The sequence below is a fragment of the Talpa europaea genome, assembly GCF_964194135.1.
Source record: "Talpa europaea genome assembly, chromosome: 11".
Classification (NCBI taxonomy): Eukaryota; Metazoa; Chordata; class Mammalia; order Eulipotyphla; family Talpidae; genus Talpa; species Talpa europaea.
This window is the reverse complement of record NC_140078.1, coordinates 80,777,142-80,795,504: the sequence shown is the minus strand read 5'-3', so window position 1 is coordinate 80,795,504 and position 18,363 is coordinate 80,777,142. Positions and strand designations below refer to the sequence as shown.

Here is an 18,363-nt window from a genome sequence, read left to right as displayed (position 1 = left end):
GTATGTGCCACATTTTATTTATCCATTCATCAATGAAAGATAATTGGGTTGTTACCATTTTACTTTGCTATTCTAAATAATGTGACTGTGAACTCTGTATGTCACTCACTTGGAAGTTTCCCAATTTGAGGGAAGGTAAGGTGGTGCCTTTGACCTGACTTCCTACTCTTACTAGCACCACCTGTTTCTTGTCTCATACTCATTCTGTTAAATTCATACGCTAAGCTATTAGTGCCCTATGAAGTTGGCAAGGTACAATGGAGCAATTTTGGCTTGTGAATGATTTTTATATGGCTCACTAGTTGATGATTATTTTTACCATTTAAAAAAGCAAAAGAAGATTATTGACAGCTCATAAAACTTAAAATATTTACTCTAGTGTTTGACAGAAAAGTGCAAATATCTACTTAAGTTCTCAGGAATTGGCAGATACCATTGGCTCTAACCCCTGTGTCTTTTGTTTCTGGCTCCCTACTATCCTGTCTTCTCAGCTGTATATTAAAAAAGCATTTATTTATATGTTAATTTTCAGTTTGTTGTACTGAGATGGAATTCTAAAACTTTTATTTGCATGTAGACTAATCATTTTTCTCTTTCATGACTTTGAAGGTTGAAAGTTGTTCTATTTTAATATTGAAAGTCTTTGTTTAAAGTAATCATACTTTTAAATTACACACCAGGAATGATATCTCATTGTTGCCTTCCCTTCTTTTAAAAAGTCATTAAGAATGTTGGATGAAGAAGAAGCCACTGATAACGATTTAAGAACAAAATTCAAGGAACGCTGGCAAAGGACACCATCTAATGAGCTCTATAAGCCTTTAAGAGCAGGTAAAAATGCGCAAAAATGACTTTGATGTGAATAAATACCGAATCTCTACCTATGTTTTGCTTGATTAAATTAGGTGCGTGAGACATGTTTTTTACTGAAACTGTGCTCTTATGAAAACAAAAGTTCAAATGAGTAAATTTTAAGTATCTAATTGAATTTAATGAAGTGATTCATGAATTAGGAGGTACCACTTCTAGCAAGTGGAAGAGAGCTCCAAGGGGCTACAGAAAGGGACAGATTTTTCTGAAGGCAGTACCAGGGATGTCATAAATTAAAGAATGATTAATTTTGGCATAGGTAACCCACTTGTGATGATGGAAAAGTCTGTGAGGTGATTATCTTATTTTCCTTTGGGGAATGGAAAAATTATGGAAATTGGTCCTGACCAGAAAATTTCACAATGGGGGAGGTTAAAACTGCATTTTGGTTGTGTTTTAAGTCTTGGTGGACTCAGTGTAAGCAACTCCAGTTTGGACTTAGAAGAAAGCACAGTATTTCTCCACATTTCAGTGTAAAATTAAAAACAAAACAAAGGCAATCCATGTTTACTATAAGAAGTTCAGATTCTTCAGGTGAAAATAAAGTGAAAGTTAAAATAATCATATGCCTTTCTTTTTCCATTCTATGCCCTGTTCATATTTTAAAACTATAAGATCATGTGTTTTGTTGTAATTTATTTCACTTAGTAGTGAACAAAAGAGGAGTTTTAACAGTTAATTTATAACCAGATTTTTTTTTAAAGACTTTGATCATTAAGATTTTTGTGCTTGCTAAGATAAATTATGTCTTCAAAGTGGCTGGAGAAGTGTTTTATTTATCTATAAAAAGAATGAATACCATGAGATTTTTCTAAAGTTATATTCGCTCTTTTATGCCTAGTTGAATCAGTGATTTTCAAGAGAAGACTGCTATTTAAATAAGTTGTAACAGTTTTTGTAGTGAATGCTTTCTTTCTATAACGTGGGTTGTAGGAAAAAAATAAACAGAAACACCAAGTATATTTTAAGGTGTAACTGTGCTTTTACTTTATAATTGATTTTCTCATTTTTTTCTGAAAATAAAAAGGCGAAAACTGACAGGAGCTGAGATTTTATTATCTGGTGAATTGGGACATATAAAGGGGGCAAAGAAGTAAAGTTGGGGAAGAGAACTAAAAGTACAACTAGGCCATAAACATTGTTGAAATCAGTGCTGGGATCTGGGAACATTCTCCATTTCCCCTTCTCCCCCAGAGGGAACCAACCTCAGAACAGTTTTGGATAGAGCTGTGCAAGCAGATGGACAAGTGAAAGAACGTTACCAGACTCACCGGGACACCATTGCCCTTATGTGTAAGCCAGAAACTGAGCTGAATGCTGCTATCCCTTCTGCTAACCCAGCAAAGACCATGCAAGGCAGTGAGGTAAGAAGATATATTTTGATGTGAGTGGTCATCAACTTATGAAAACTGTATTCAAGCCATTATAGATAATAAGTTCCCCATTCCTTATTAAAATTCCTTTCTTTATAAAAATGCAGACATCAACTGAGGTGTTTATATTCAAAATAAAATGATATATCATGTAATTGGTAATTACACCAATACTATTATTATGCTGTAATACAAATTTTCATGTATTGAATATCTCCTATGAGCATGGTGCTAAATTCAAGATACTTCATATGTTCACAGTATTTAATTCAGTACACAGTATTTAATTTTATAAAAGGGAGAGACTTGGGAATATAGAAACTTACCTGAAGTAACTGGGATTGGCTAGTTACTCTTCTGTCCATAATGTACCCAAAGAATAGTTAAAACATGAAACCTAAATACCAGTTGAAAATAATGACTAATAATGTTTGAACACTTTATTAACCCTGTGTTAAAAATTAGGTTGGCCACTTTATTTTTATTTTTTGATTTTTAAAATTTATTTATGCATGCAAGAACTGGGGTACAGGCCAGAGGTGTGGGGGGTTGAGAGGATTCATCAGAGACAGAGCGGGGAGCAGAACAGGCAGACTGACTGAAATACACTGCTGAGGGGAGCAGCTGGTGAGACTGGAGATGTCTGCTCTACCATGTGGGTAGCCCCTGGCTGGCCGTGGCTCGAACTCATGCTGTAGAGGCTGTGGACAGCGTCACAGTGCTATGCTTAACCCCTTGCGCCATAGGGAGGCCCAGGTTGACAGCTTTATATGGATTATTTCAGTCTTCACAACAGTCCTGAGATAAGTAGTAGTAGTCTTATTTTACAAGTGAGAAAATTGAGTTTTCCAGGTAATAAATGCCCCTGGTTACACAGCCCATTCTGTCCACTAAGGGAGTATAGTCAGAGTTAAAACATTTTTTCTATATAATCATATTTTACTTTGATGGACAAAGAAGTTTGTATTTAGGTTTTGGTTTAATTTTGTGTTTTGAATTTAAGGGGAAAAAAAGTTCATGATTCAAAAGGTGCATGCAGAGAAATACCATCTGTGTTCCTTCTAGTTTGTTTCTATCTACTCTCTATAAGTAATCATTTTCTTTTCTGGTTTGTCCTTAGTGCTTTTCTTTTTGAAAAGAATACATGAGCATACATATGTGTATATGTGTGCATATATCTTTATATTCTGATTTCCTTACTCTCTCACAAAGCAGCATACTGTACATATGTTTTGTCTCTTTTTTAAATTTACTAATGTATCCTGGAAGTGATTTGGTAGTAGGATGTTTGTCCACATTTTCTAATTATCAGATTTTTTATAGACCATACCGTGCCCAGCCAGGTATGATTCTTATACTCATCCTTCATTTTAGATTATCTTGTGGCTTGATGTTTTTTGGACCTTTAGAAGTCATGTTTCTTTCTATTGCCCACACACTCATTTTCTTTCTTTTTAAAAGCAACATTAAGATTAGGACATTCAGGATATAGGGAGTGGTAAACAGAGGCTAAAAGAAAGATGGTGTTATTTAGAAGAAACTTTAGATTTTTCCTCAGGTATTTGGTCTTCAGAAAGGAAGTCCTATCAGGGAGCTTACTAGCACTGTGGAATGAAGTGTAGGACAGAAATTCTTAGAAACAGTCAGTTGGTGAGGAGATCCATTGGAGTTGGAAAGGTTGCTGCTAAGAAGGAAGATAGGGTTGTAGATGGGATCCGTGGCTGTCCCCTTCTGCCTTTGTCTATCTCCTAGCTGTCTTTTTTTTTTTTTTTAAAGTTTTATTTTCATTTATTTATACAAGCAATGGGTACAGTCAGAAGCACAGGAGGGTGAGAGAACTCACCAGAGCCAGAGTGGGGAGCAGAACAGGCAGACTGAAGTACACTGCTGAGGGGAGCAGCAGGCGGCAGGAGAGGTCTGCGCGCCATGCGGGACCCTCCTCCTGTGGCCGGGGAGCAGCCGGGGATCGAACCAGCGCTGCAAAGGCTGCGGGCAGCCTCGCAACCCAGCGCTCAACCGCTGTGCCACTGGGGAGGCCCATCCTAGCTGTCTTTTAATGAGCATCCTTGGGACAAGCAGAAGGGAGTAGTTGGATTGGCATTCTCCTTTGTGATCCTAGCAGAAGTGTGAAGAGATGAGTGAAAGGGGGAACTTGTAAGTCACACTAGAGGACACTTGTATGCTATAATGCTGTTACTATAAAGTGGTGTGTATGAATCATGTGGCTATAAGTCAGAGACGCCTAAGTGAATAAGAGAGTTCATACTCTGATATGAAGAGACGTGTAATAAACATCTCTGTTTCTCTCCCAGTATATAAAATGTACACATGATTTGTACCTTTCTGTATCTATCTCTGTCTCTCTCTTCTAGCGTGCTCTATCTATGTATAACTGTCTGCATAGCTATCTTTCTACTTCCCTCTCTGCATCCCTTTCTTCCTTAGTAGCTGTGTGATCTTGGGCATATTAATTTTTAATGAGACTCACCTTTCCACTTGTGATGTGAAATAGAGGTAATAAAAGTATATCCTGTGGAGTATTGTAAAGAATACATTAAATTTTATTTAAGAGTCTGGGACAGTACCTGGTACTTAATAATTGTTACGTAAATTGAAGCTCTTGCTACTGTTATCATTGTTGTTGGTGCTCTGAGTCCACTAAAATCCCTTGAAATTGACTTCTGTTTCTTTGGGCAAAAAGCTAAGTTTTTTTGTTTTTGTTTTTAAATTGTTTAGGTTGTAAATGTCTTAAAATCATTATTAACAAATCTTGATGAAATAAAGAAGGAAAGAGAGGGTCTGGAAAATGACCTAAAATCAGTGAATTTTGACATGACAAGCAAATTTTTGACTGCTCTGGCTCAAGATGGTGTGATAAATGAAGAAGCTCTTTCTGTTACTGAACTGGATCGAATCTATGGAGGACTTACAACTAAAGTCCAAGAATCTCTAAAGAAACAGGAAGAACTTCTTAAAAATATTCAGGTGAAGTTTTTATACTTTAATAAGATTCCTGTTTAAAAAAATTGGAAAGAACACACTTGGATTAAATCTTTGCCTATTTATGATTGTTTTTTGCAAGTGTTATATGTTGATCTAAATCTGTAATCAATATGATATTCAGAAACCCACTCATTTTGTGGTATTACTATTTTAGGAAAGATTTAAAATGTAGTGCTTCTCCAGAAGAAATAATATGTAAACTTAAGTAATTTCTGCATGTAATCATATGACTTTCAGCTGGAAAAATATAAAAAATGTTAATGAGCTACATTAATTTGATAAATAAATATAGGTGTATAAATCTTTCTTTTAACAAGGTCTCACATCAGGAATTTTCTAAAATGAAACAATGTAACAATGAAGCTAATTTAAGAGAAGAAGTTTTGAAGAATTTAGCTACTGCATATGACAACTTTGTTGAACTTGTGGACAATTTGAAGGAGGGCACGAAGGTATGTATAAAAAAACAATCGTCGTGAAAATATAGTTTGGGAAGTTAATTGGTGTGTCCAGTTAGATCAAGTTATCTTTTATGTTGAGTTTGTTAGCTTTAATGTTTGCCTCTGAGAGATTTGTTATAAAAGGGAAGAGACAAAGTGGCAGTATTTCATGGAATCATTGAAGAATGAAGTATATATATTTCACCAGGGAGAAAGGGGATGTAAGCATTCCTGGCAGCAAGAATTAGCCCAGAGATGTCAACAGCTAATGACACTTTTGTGGCAGTGGAAAATTGACCCGTTTGAATGAGCTGTAAGGGAATAGGAGTAGTCAGTGATTTGTGGTGGAGAAGGAGGAGGGCGGGCATAGCTTATATCTTCTGTGGTGATTGTTTGGATTATGATAGACTTTAATTTGCCAGCATTTCAGAATGCTTCATACATTTGAAGTATTTTCTTGCCTTTTCTTTAAAAAGCTTAGAGAAATGCGTGTGTTTATTTTTACCAAAACTCTATCAATTACTTTGCTTTCAGAAACATGCTTTCTTTAGGTATTTTAACTCTGTAATGATCATTAAATAAAGTTACCTTGATGTAAATACATTGCATATAATGTAAAACGGTTTAAACAGAAGTAGAAATCTGTAAAGCCTTCTAAATAGAGAGGATAGTAAGATAATTTGTTTTAAATTACTTTGTCAAAATAGATATACTGAGAAAACTTTCAAGAGAGCTTTTGGAAATTCTCAGTTTCTGAATGATGCCTGCATTTTTGAAGTGAATGTGCGGATCTAATTTTTCCACTTAAGAGGGTTTAGTGTTTTTATTATATAGTTAACTTCTATAGAAATTAGGAATGTGATCATGAAAACTTTTAGCTGTTCCATGTAATTTTTGGTACAGTGTTCTCTAAAAATAATTTTTTTAATTTTTATTTTCTTTAGGACTCAGGACATTTAATATTAAGTTGTTAGACTTAAGTGATAGGAATGTTTCTTATCCAGACTCTTTTAGTGATTTAGCCATTTTGATAAATGAGCTATAGATTGTGTTCCTCCTTAGATTAAAAAATTACTTATGTTTGTTCTTTGCTTATAGTTTTACAATGACCTGACTGAAATCCTGGTAAGGTTCCAGAACAAATGCAGTGATATAGTGTTTGCACGGAAAACAGAAAGAGATGAACTCTTAAAGTAAGTTTGTTTTGTGTATCAGATTGTACGTAAAATGTTTTTCTTTTATGAAAATGGTGTGAAGAGACTTTTGGGTTGAGCTTTGCTGTATGTCATCAATTTCCTTCTTTTTCTTCTGGGTATTTTACAAAGCCAAAAACAGATTGCATGACTTGGGAACAAAAGGATGAAAAAAAACCTAAACTCTTAATGTAGGAAGTATAATGATGCCACAGAAATGATAACCAAGTAACTCAAGGTGACATATCTCAGGAAATGCCAAAAAGCAGGCAGTTTACCTAGAAGTGCCAAATAGGTTCCTGTCATAAAACTAGAGCTACAGAACATGGGAAGACAGGGTGACAGGCTCAGAAAGTGTCAGCAAAATTTCTTCCTGAAGGCTTCTGCTGAGACAGCCAAGCTAGTAACACAGGATTCATTTGATGCCTGGTAATCAGTAGAAAGTTGACATAGCATCCATCTGAAAATACTGTATTTGTAAAGGTAAATATGAGAACAAAATTTAACAAAACTTTTATAGAAAGGGTATATATTGGAGTCAGGAAAAAGGAACAAAAACTGTCAAGATCAAGGCATATAAATTATGAGGTCCCCCAACATAAAATATCTCAGTGCCGTATTTCTCTGAATATTTTCATCAGGAAACTTTCCTAACAGTTTCAACAGTTTCACTTTCTTGCCTGTTGCTTTGTTGTCTATAAACACTGATGTAACACAGCAATTTAAGTGTAGCTTGGTCACTGAGTAGTTGTAGTTTTTCTGATAACCTTAGATAGGTTATAGCCAGGCTTTTCCATCTGAAAATGACCTCTTATTAACAGTGGGTGGTATGTAGAAGCACTTCCCTGGCTTGACATGTTCCTAACTCCAGCTTTAACTCTGATCACTGAAACAAAATTTATTTTTTTCAGTTATTGAGAATTAGAATAGGGATTAACTTCATTTTATTAAATAGTGGTTAAGAAGAAATATTTAAGTTCTAGTCAACAACAGAAATATAATATGAAATACTATTATTTTGAGTTTGTTTTAACACTTGTCTTTAAAAGGGACTTGCAACAAAGCATTGCCAGAGAACCTAGTGCTCCTTCAATCCCTACACCTGCCTACCAGGCCTCTCCAGCGGGGGGGCATTCGCCAACTCCTCCAACTCCAGCGCCAAGAACCATGCCGGTCAGTAAGCAAATGCATTTTGTAAATAGAAGTTTTAATTAATGATCGCTTGCTGAAAGACTGAAATAAACTTTACATTATAGATGTATGCTGATCGCCACTTTCCTCAGGCGATCAGCCTTCCAGTGTTGTATAATATGAACAGTATAGCATCACTCATGAATTTCTTGCCAAGAAAGGTTTGGAAACTAATCAAGTCTATAGAACCAACTTTCAGTTTATAACAAAAACAGCGATACAGTAAGATGTTAAATGGTGCTGTTGGGAAACAATCTAGAATTGGAACAATTGTGAGATACTTGACTCGGTCATTTCCAGAAGTGAGGTTCAGAGAAAGAAAAAAAGTAGGTGGGTGGGTATATTCTAGATTAAAAGAGAAAAGATTATTAATAATTAAAGTACAATATTTGAAGATTGATTAGAACTTGGTTATAAAAAAACCTGTATTTTTTTGATAAATAGGGAAACTTGAATGTGGAGGGGGATACTCAATGATATTAAAGAATACTTGTTAATTTTCTTAGGGTGAAATGGTATTGATCATGTAGAATACTGAGATTTGCATGCTGGATGAAGTTTTTAGGACTATTGCCACGAAATTTGCAACTTATTTTCAAATGGTTTTGCCAATATATAAGATAAATACATGAGATGTAACCTGTAGATGAAGCAAATATGGACAAAAGTTAATAATTACTGAATTTAATAGGCAAATATGTTATTTATTATATCATTCTAAGTTTTCTTGTGTTTGAAAATTTTCATGTAAAAATGTTGGAACCAGGAGATTACCTTAATAACTGTACCTGACCTGTTCCTTCATAATTAAATGCCTAACTATTGGTGGAAGTAGTAATGATTAAAAATTACTGACGTTGGGCCTCCCCTGGTGGCACAGGTGGTTGAGTGCCATGCTGTGAAGCTGTCCGCAGCCTCTGTAGCGCCGGTTTGATCCCGGCTGGCCAGTGAGGGTCCCACATGGTGCAGCAGACCTCTCCTGTCACTCCCACTGCTCTCCTCAGCAGTGTATTTCATCAGTCTGCTGGTTCTGTTCCCTACTCTGTCTCTGGTGAATCCTCTCACCCTCTTGCACATCTGGCCTGTACCCCAGCTCTTGTATAAATAAATAAAAAAATCTTAAAAATTACTGACGTAGTGGCTATATCCATAGACTGGAGAATGATTCTTCAATTGTGATAATTTCTAGACCAATAATCCAACTTTTAAACATGGGAATTAGAAATATAAATTTAAATTAGATGTTGCAGTTTCTCATATACTTGCATTTACTTTAATTGATAGAAACATGAAACATTTTGTAGTCAGTGCTGACTTTTTCTTACAGCCTACTAAGCCCCAGCCCCCAGCTCGGCCTCCACCGCCTGTGCTTCCAGCAAATCGAGCTCCAGCAAATCCTGCTACTGCTTCAGCTCCAGTGGGTACTATGACTGCTGCGCCAGCTCCATCACAGACGCCTGGTTCAGCTCCCCTTCCACAGGCCCAGGGACCCCCCTATCCCACCTATCCAGGATATCCCGGGTAAGGCAGAAATGTTGTTTATCCCTATAAATGGCTAATGTTTTTTGCTCTGGTTAACCTTTTAAAAAACAGGGCCATCTTTCACTGAATGGAAGTATCATGAATAAACTGCATTGTCAGGTTATTAACAGAAATAAAAATAATACTAGCACCAGTTATTTAGTGTTGAATAGCTGTTTCCCATGCTTATGTTTTTAGTTTTTACATAATGGGTTTATAGTAAATACATCTCTTCTATATGGTATTCAGAAAGTGTTTCTGTGGTTTTTATTTAGATGATAAGCAGATAGGTGCCTTGTCTGACTTAGCATAGCAAAAATAGTAAGGCCTTCTTTATGTACCTAAACTTTGAAATATTGGCATTCTGATAAACTGTTCAAATATTTGAAAGACTAGCTTTTTGGGAAATTGTAAATCTTAAAAGTCAGAACCCTGGACAGGCTCCATACCCAGGACCCCAGCGCAGCCTTCCTTTGACTACTTTTTAAGATGTGATCCAAGCTTAGTAAATATATTCTGCCTTTCAAATATTAGAACTTTATAAATGGTAAATTTATGTGCAATATTGAACTTTAAGAAATAAAAATGTAGTTATTAGATGGCCACATTAAAATGAAGGGTCTCCATTTTAATTCCTGGTCATAGTTGAATAGTCCTCTTTCAGCAATAGTTTCTGGATAGTATTAAACACTCAGTGTTCTTTAATTTCAATTAATAATAGGATAAGACCATGTTATTCTCACTACTACCTTAATATAGCTGTGGTTTTTTTCCCTCTCTTGTTTCCTAATAGACTGAGAAATAGAGAAAAATGTTTTTCTTAAAAAATCTTTGTTTTAGAATAGTTGTTAGATACATATTTTCTACTCTTGAATTTACTAATCCTTTTTTTTGGTATTCTTTTTCCTATCAGGTATTGCCAAATGCCCATGCCCATGGGCTATAATCCTTATGCATATGGCCAGTATAACATGCCATATCCACCAGTGTACCATCAGAACCCTGGACAGGCTCCATACCCAGGACCCCAGCAGCCTTCATACCCTTTCCCTCAGCCCCCACAGCAGTCTTACTATCCGCAGCAGTAATACACAGCAGTAATATGTCAGCTCAGAAGCTCAGCTGGTTCAGTTCAAAGGGAAAGAAATGCCAACCCTGCAATAAGTGTACTAAACTCTACGTTCTGGTTAATATAATGTACTCTACTGTACTGAATGCAGTGTATAATTTCTGTCTGCGGCTAGAAGCTGTGCCCCATTTCCACATTTGATTGCACATGTGAGATTTACTGCTATTGCAGTACAGACATTAGGTATAATAGGATTTGAAATAAATTCCATTACAGTTCATAAAAGCTGAAAATGAGAAATTAAACCCACAACTGAAATGTCTGAAATGATTATACTTATGTCAACACAAGATGTGATTGGGACATCAGATACTTATAATAATGGCTTAAGTACTGATATTCAAGAAAAATAGTTTTCTTTCTGTTTTGGTTTATTCACTTGGTTTAATTTCCATTTGCTATTTTGCTTAATCAAAGCATTGTAAATCTTATAATTTAAAAATAAATTACTTAAGAACAGTTGTCATTGTTATGTTTTGTCATTGATTCTCATTACTGTCTAATTTCTTTCTGGTATTAGTCTTTCATTTTATATGTACGTAAGTTAAACAGTGTGTTTAAGTGCATGATTAGTACAAGTTAACAGTCAGGTTCAAGTATGTTTTATAGGAAAACCAAAAGAAGAGTACTATAATTTATCTTTCCTATGCTGATTAGTAAGTTAATTTTGACATTTTATTTTGAAAAGTCCTATAATGTGGAAGAAACACTATTGCTACCAAAGATTCTTCAACTAAATATACAAATATGTATGCTTAATATTTTATTATTAGCTTCTCCAAGAAATTCTGCTGGTAATGCTTTCCCTTTTTTTCCCTTAACTTGGTTAAAATAAATTCATGTCATTGACAGTACTGTCTAATGTAATGGAATTGTTTAAAGAAAATTTACTGTACCTTTCTATTCCTTTCTCCCACCTTACTGTCTTAGTATCATTTAATGCACAATGTATGTGAGTAGATATAAGCCCTTTCATATCATGCTCCTTAAAAGATTGGACCATTTTATAATTCAGGGAGCACATAAAAGAATTATTGGGAGCATACACCAATTCTGGAGTAGGTTATGTACTTAATATTAATCTCTGCTGTTAGACTAATCACTGTATAAATTTTAGTAAATATAGTGAGCCATGTGTCATGGAATGAGAAAATGAGAAAGGAATGAGTTGTCTGATGAGCACTCTTGGATTTGTTCTGTGTGAGGTTTGTTTCAGAACACATTAAGCATATGAGCAGATTTCCAGTGATTCTGTTTATTTTCTAAGTTTTGATGCTGATCATTTTTGCATTATTGTTTCATTTAAATGATATTGTCACTTGGTCCATTGTTGTTTTCATTGACAGTTTGAGTTTATATTTTAAATGTTGGACTGAAGTGTGATTGTAAAAGGGAGTGGATTGGTTTAAAAAAAATGTATATTTTTAAAAAATCTTGGTTGTATTTAGAAAACATGAAGGCATGTTACTCCAATATAAATAATCTTTTACATGGAATATAGAAATTGGTTTAAAGTCCAATAGTTAAAACTTTGGCAAAAAGGTTTTACATATCGTTGCCAACTTTTATTATGGAATCATCAAAATGTGACATGGGCTTGTTTGATGTGTAAATGGCATCTAAGTTAAGTTTTCCATATTATTCAAGTTTTCATATAATGACGTAAAATACTCAGAGTTGGGGGTATTTCAAATTGTTAGTTTATAATTCTTCCCAATGCAGGAAAAACAAAGAAAAAAATTCGGCCTGAATATTCTCTTTGGGAATGACGACACTAAAGAAAAGAGTAAATGCATCAGCGGACCAAAAGAGAAGTTATTAGGCCATTTAGCCTGTTCTCTGTGCTAGGCTAGGCCTGCTCCCAGAGAGCCACAGGAAGATTGTTCAGAAATGCTAGGAAAAAAGGCTCCTCAGCCCCTTGTGGCAACTTCTCCCAGCATACCTTTCTTGTTCGGCTCTGTTAGCAAAACCTTTTTTCTGCAGCAAACCAAACCCATTCCCTCTTGGTAGTTCACTCATTGTTTAGCAAATTGAGTATGCTTTCTTTTGGTCACCTTTTTCTGGATACAGATGAACAACTTTCCGCAGCCCATCATTGCTGTTCCTGTGTGCAAACCTATCTAGTTTCATTAAGGTGGCTCTTAGAAAGAAGTTTATCTTTTTTTTTTTTTTTGCAAGGGAAGCCTTCATTGAGATGATTTTGTTACTGAACTTTTTAATCCTTTGCTTAGCTTTCTGTATTCCACAAAATATCCCAAAAAGTAGTTGTGGTTAATGCTGTCTATTTAAAGGTAGAGTGTCATTCTGGTTCAGGTTTGTTGTACCTATGTTTATATTAGGCTTTTTGATTATCTTCCTAAATTAAAGAAAGGAGACCATTCACAGACCATTTGTGTTGGGCTTTGGAATACTATCATTATTTTTAAGTGATAAGGAAGCTCTGTTTAGAGGAACCAGTCAGAAGTAGGGAAAAACAATTCTGATTTCTTATCCGTAGCTAGAGACAGATGGCCTAACTTCTTAATCTGGTGTAAAGTACTGGGCTTCTATGTCCCTTGGCCTTTATTCTTAGTAAGAAAAATGCCACTGCGAACCAGTCAATATTTGTGAGACATCCCTCAACCAATAACCCAACTTTGTTGGGTTTATAATCTTCCTCTTCCCAAATTTGGTACAGAAAACAAGATTTCACAGAGCCTTCTGTCCCTGACATTCTAGACTAGTCAGCAGACTTTCTAGTCAAAACATGGAAAAAAAAAAAAAATGTCCTCTTAGAGGCTTTACAGTTTGCAAAAGTGCTTTGTATACATTTTTTAATTTTATAAACATAATAAAATGCAATTTGTCAACATTGGTTTTAGTTTGCTACTGGTAATTTTTTTTCTTTTAAATTGGTGTATCTTGAAGAATCTTGCTCCAACCTACTGGCATCTCATTTTTAAAAACAGTTCTGCAATTATTAGTTGATTTAAAGTACAGTATGGGATACAAAGTAGGAAAAAATGGTAGTGTTATAATTACTAGTTTAAAAATATACTTTAGAACTAAATGGTTGATTATAAGATTTACATGGAAGAGCAAAGAAGGAAAATTATATTTTTAAAGAAAAAGAGAATATTCAGGCTTTATTTCTGGTATGAAGTTTATATTTTTTAAAAAATCCTATATTATCACACCAGAGATTTTAGATTCTTTTCTGGTTATGAACATTGCTGGTAGTTGGATTATATTTTTATTGTATTCATTTCTCTTAGGGGGAAAATTGTAAAGAAAACTAAAAGGTTACAGATGAATGTATCCTAGAAATAAAAGTTGAAAGATTCTTACTTCCTTGGAGTATGAATTCTTATTTAAAGTGTTTAACCTTCAGCTTTTAGTTTCTGTAATTTCTTTGACAAATGATGGGTTGGGAAATAAAAAATACCTACTTTGGTAAATGCATGAGACAAAAGGGAAGACTTGTTTAAATGTCTTCTTACAACTGTATCCCTATAATTTATCATGGATGGGCATAATTTTTCATTACTTACGATTTGCTTCATTTTTTTCAGTTGAGTAATCCCTTGGTGTTTTTGGGTTAGTTTTGGAAATGTTTGGTGATATTACCTTGTTACTCAGTTGATCAGGGGAGGGAAGATGGTGAAATGTGTTCATTTTTTGTTTTCCTCCTAGTTCTCCCATGCTCTCTTAAGGTCAGACGCAACCTACATATAGCTTAGGATACACATTTTTTAGAAAATGTGTTGATTTTTGTTTGACTTTCAAATTTGTTGAGGTTGAACAAGCTAGCTCCAAGAATGAAAAATCTGAATCTCTATTATATATATTTTAAACATTTTAACAATTAAGTATAGTTAAATCTTTTGTTTTTACTTAACCTGGCATCTGCTGGCGAGTACAGAGTTTTCACCTTGAGGGCCTGGGAACCCAGGTGTGTGGGAGAAAGAGTAACAGGAAGCTGAGGCCCTGCCTGGAACTTGGTTGCTGTTGCAGTCTCAAGGAAGGGGACGGAGAGCTCTGCCTAGTTGGACAGTTTTAGCATCTACTACCTCGGGGAGGAACTGGCTTAGGGACTCCCTGTGTGCAGATTGGAACTTGCCTAGGTCCTGCCCACCAGAGAGCTGCAGTCAGAGTGCAAGGTCAGCCAGGGCAAGGCAAGTCAGCCTTGCCTGAAGACTCGTGTTGTCTTGGGAGATTATCTATTTGAGCACGTCCAAGGTGTCTTGATCAACCAGTGAGCGCCAAGTGATGCAGGTGAATAGATTCAAATCTATGACCATTGTCTCTGTAAGTTTCCCTGTATTTTAACTGTGGCTTTACATATTTTGCAGTCATGTGATTCATACTCATGTCAATGTTATTGTGAACATGAAATGACCCTTTTCTATTCCTTTTTCACTTTGTAATATTTTGTTAGTAGATCATTTGTGTGTGTGTGTGCATCAGCAAATTTCCTAATGTGTGACTACCTCAGTTATAAGAGTTTAGATTTAGTTATTGGACCCAACTAGATTTTTCTTTTTGTAATTAATTTGAAAGCTTAACTTAAAACTTTGTTAAAAGTATAATTTTTTTTTAATGTTTGGTATAAATATATTGTCCTGTTTCCATTTCTTTTATTGCTTGGCTTTTCTTTTATTTCCAGTTACTTGAAACAGTAGTTATTACTTACAGTTTTTGAAAGCATAATGCTCTTATTTTCTCCCCCCCATCTTCAGTCAATTCTTCTTTTTTATAATCAGTGTTTAGATTTATTATTGTTAATGCACTTTATTTTTGCATTATGCAGCTTCTCTTTATTTTAATTGTTGACCTTTGTTTTCTTCCCCCAACCCCCATTCAGTTTTAAGTTACTTATTTTACAAAATGCATAAACCAGATCTATTATTACCCGAGTATGACTGGGCCTCTCCCCTTTTGGGGATGGTGTGGAGCATTCAGGAAGTTTGATTTTGCTGTTTTTCTTACATGGAGTCCTGTAGTGCCTCTAGCCTAGCTCCTCTGTTGTCAGTGAGCACCAATTCCAGATGAGGGACCCCCTGAAGGGCCAGTGCCCTCTCTCTCCACTGGAGCAGGGAAGAACTGGGATGAAGGACCTTCACCTCTTCATCCTTTACCATCCACCACTGTGATAGAGCTGTGTGCTATACTGTAAAAATGAGAATACTTTTTGGGAATATGTACATGGTATAAATTTCAAAAGATAAAGAGAACTATGATAAAATCTCTTGACCCAGTTTCCTTCCTCAGAGAGTCTCTGCTCCCAGCACACACAGTTCAGATTGTGTTTAAGTTTCTTATCTCCCCGAGCATAGATGTTTTACCTGTGGAAGGAGGAAGTGAGTTGGGATAGTTGGATCTAAAACATAAATTTATCCTGATTTTCTTTCTTTCACAGAGACCAAAGACTTTTAAACTGGAGACTTGAGAGAGTTAAGTTCAAGTACACCTGACATTATTAACCCTAATAAGTATTGAATGATTATTAATCTCTAGTTCCACTGTAATTTTTCATAATTACTTAGAGCATGCTTCTTAATGTTGGACAAAGATTTATTTGCATTTAAGACTGATAGTTGAAAAATTTTCAGCAAGAGAACTTTTAACATTGAATCATAGAAAAATAATTTCACCTTAAGGGAACAAAGCAGAACCGCATTTCATTTTATTTCAACATTGTGATAAATAGAACAGCAGCCTCCCAGTAGTTCTGTCCTATGCCTGAAAGCAGTGAGCATGTTAGGCTGAATGGCAAAGGAGAATTAGAGCTGTAGGTGGAATTAAGGTTGCTAATCAGCTGATCTTAAAATTAGTCTAGACTATCCTGGAAGCACCAGTGTAATCACAGCGTTCCTTAAAAGTGGAAGAGGAAGATGAAAAGGGAGAAACAGGGAGAGATGGTAGCATGAGAAACACTCAGACCAATACAGCTGACTTGGTAACTGTACCAGGTATGGGGCCAGCAGCAGGAATGCAGCCCTGTTGACACCTTCATACTAGCTTAATGAGACCTATATTGGACTTCTGATCTCCAGAACTGTGAGATCATTAATCCGTGTTGTTTTCAGTCACTAAGTTTGTGGTAGTTCATTACAGCAGTGAGTGAGTACATAGTTCGGTTTATTAATGCAGTTTTCTAGTTCAGCTCCCTGGGTTACATTGAATGTAGAGTAACTTCTTCACGAGAAGAAAGGGATTTATAACAGTGGTGACGCCCTAGTGGAGTGGTGACACCCTAGCGGAGTAGTCCTGGCTTCACCATTTCCTTTTCAAAGACTGCAGGGGAGGAGGAGGGAGAGGGGTCAGAGGGAGGGAGGAGAAGCACAGGGGACTGAGGTGATGGTGCACGGGGTGGGTGCATTGGTGAAGGAAACTCTTATGGGGACTACACCTGGCGGGGTGGGGGGGGAGGGGAAGCAAACATTGTTTAAAAATGAACAATGATGTAAAATAAAGTCTGCTTCCTAAGGAAGAATGACTTTATTTCATCTTTTGTTTTCCCAAAAGGGTGTTTATGTTAGTCCCTTTCTATATCAATTTCTTTTATCACTATACGGAGTTTTCAGAAGGAAAATAGGATGCAGAAGAAAGTAAGGGGGTCTTTGTACAAGGAAAGCTACTTTAAAACAGACAGCAAGAGATTTTAGAGAAGAGATCTGTTAAATTTTTTTTTTTAAGATTTATGTATACAGAACTGGGGTACAGGCCAGAGGTGTGGGGGGATGTGTGTGTGTGTGAGAGGATTCACCAGAGAGAGTGGGGAGCAGAACAGGCAGATCTATTGAAACACACTGCAGAGAGGAGCAGCGGGCGAACAGGAGAGGTCTGAGCCATGTGGGTAGCTCCCTGGCTCCTGGGGGTGTGGAGGACAGAACTCATGCTGCAGTGGCAGGCAACAGCTTGATAGCGATGTCTTTAACAACCCTGCACCACCAGGAAGGCCCTGTTAATTTTTTTTTTTTTTTTTTTACTTATAGGTAATGTACAAACTTTTGGTCATTAGAATTGAGATTTTTCTCCAGGGAAAGGTCTGTCATTAGTAAAATTACCAGATTACATGTGAACTTTGAAAAAATTAATAGACTTTATTTTTTAGAGTAGTTTTAGGCTCATAGGAAATGGAGCAGAAAGTACAGGCTAACATGCTCACAGCAACCAGGGTATGGACACAGAACTACTTGGGAGGCTACCCTTCTTGCCACAATGTTGAAATGAAATGAAATGTGATTATCTCTGTTCCCCTGAGGGCCATACTGTAACTTCCCCTCGCAGCTTTATTAAAAGCTTGCATTAGTGTGGTATGTTTGTTACAATTATTTCTAATATTCATCATTATTATTTAACTAAAGTTTGTAGTTTAATATTAGTACTATTAGAGTTAATCCTTTGTGTTGTATCTTGTATGGGTTCATGTATTCATTATAGAATCAATGTTTTTTGAAAGGTGAAATTGGAAATTATCTTTCAATCATTAGAGATTATATAATTTTAGATTTGGAATTATTTAGTAACTCTAATTTCAAAAGGAAATAAAAATGAACTCAGACTTGAAATTTTTGGATCTAGCAATATAATGCAGATGGAATCCCTAGTTCAGTAATTTCTTTTAGATAGATTTTACTTACAAAAAAAAATCAGGCTTT

General features: G+C 35.7%; 1 protein-coding gene across 3 annotated transcripts in view; it reads left to right on the top strand.

The window, feature by feature from the left end:
* Positions 1-10,679, top strand: part of PDCD6IP (programmed cell death 6 interacting protein) — a gene marked incomplete at both ends in the record, with an annotated part of 40,751 nt that extends 30,072 nt beyond the window's left edge. For 2 of the 3 annotated variants that reach the window (XM_084247095.1, XM_084247093.1), the window contains 8 exons: positions 720-831; positions 2,065-2,234; positions 4,980-5,228; positions 5,564-5,698; positions 6,785-6,879; positions 7,929-8,052; positions 9,398-9,591; positions 10,505-10,679. In XM_084247095.1, coding sequence (XP_084103221.1) covers positions 720-831; positions 2,065-2,234; positions 4,980-5,228; positions 5,564-5,698; positions 6,785-6,879; positions 7,929-8,052; positions 9,398-9,591; positions 10,505-10,679 — 1,254 coding nt within the window. Of the gene's footprint in view, positions 1-719; positions 832-2,064; positions 2,235-4,979; positions 5,229-5,563; positions 5,699-6,784; positions 6,880-7,928; positions 8,062-9,397; positions 9,592-10,504 lie in introns of all 3 variants that reach the window. The other variant, XM_084247094.1, reaches the window with a different exon arrangement.
* Positions 10,680-18,363: the final 7,684 nt, after the last annotated feature.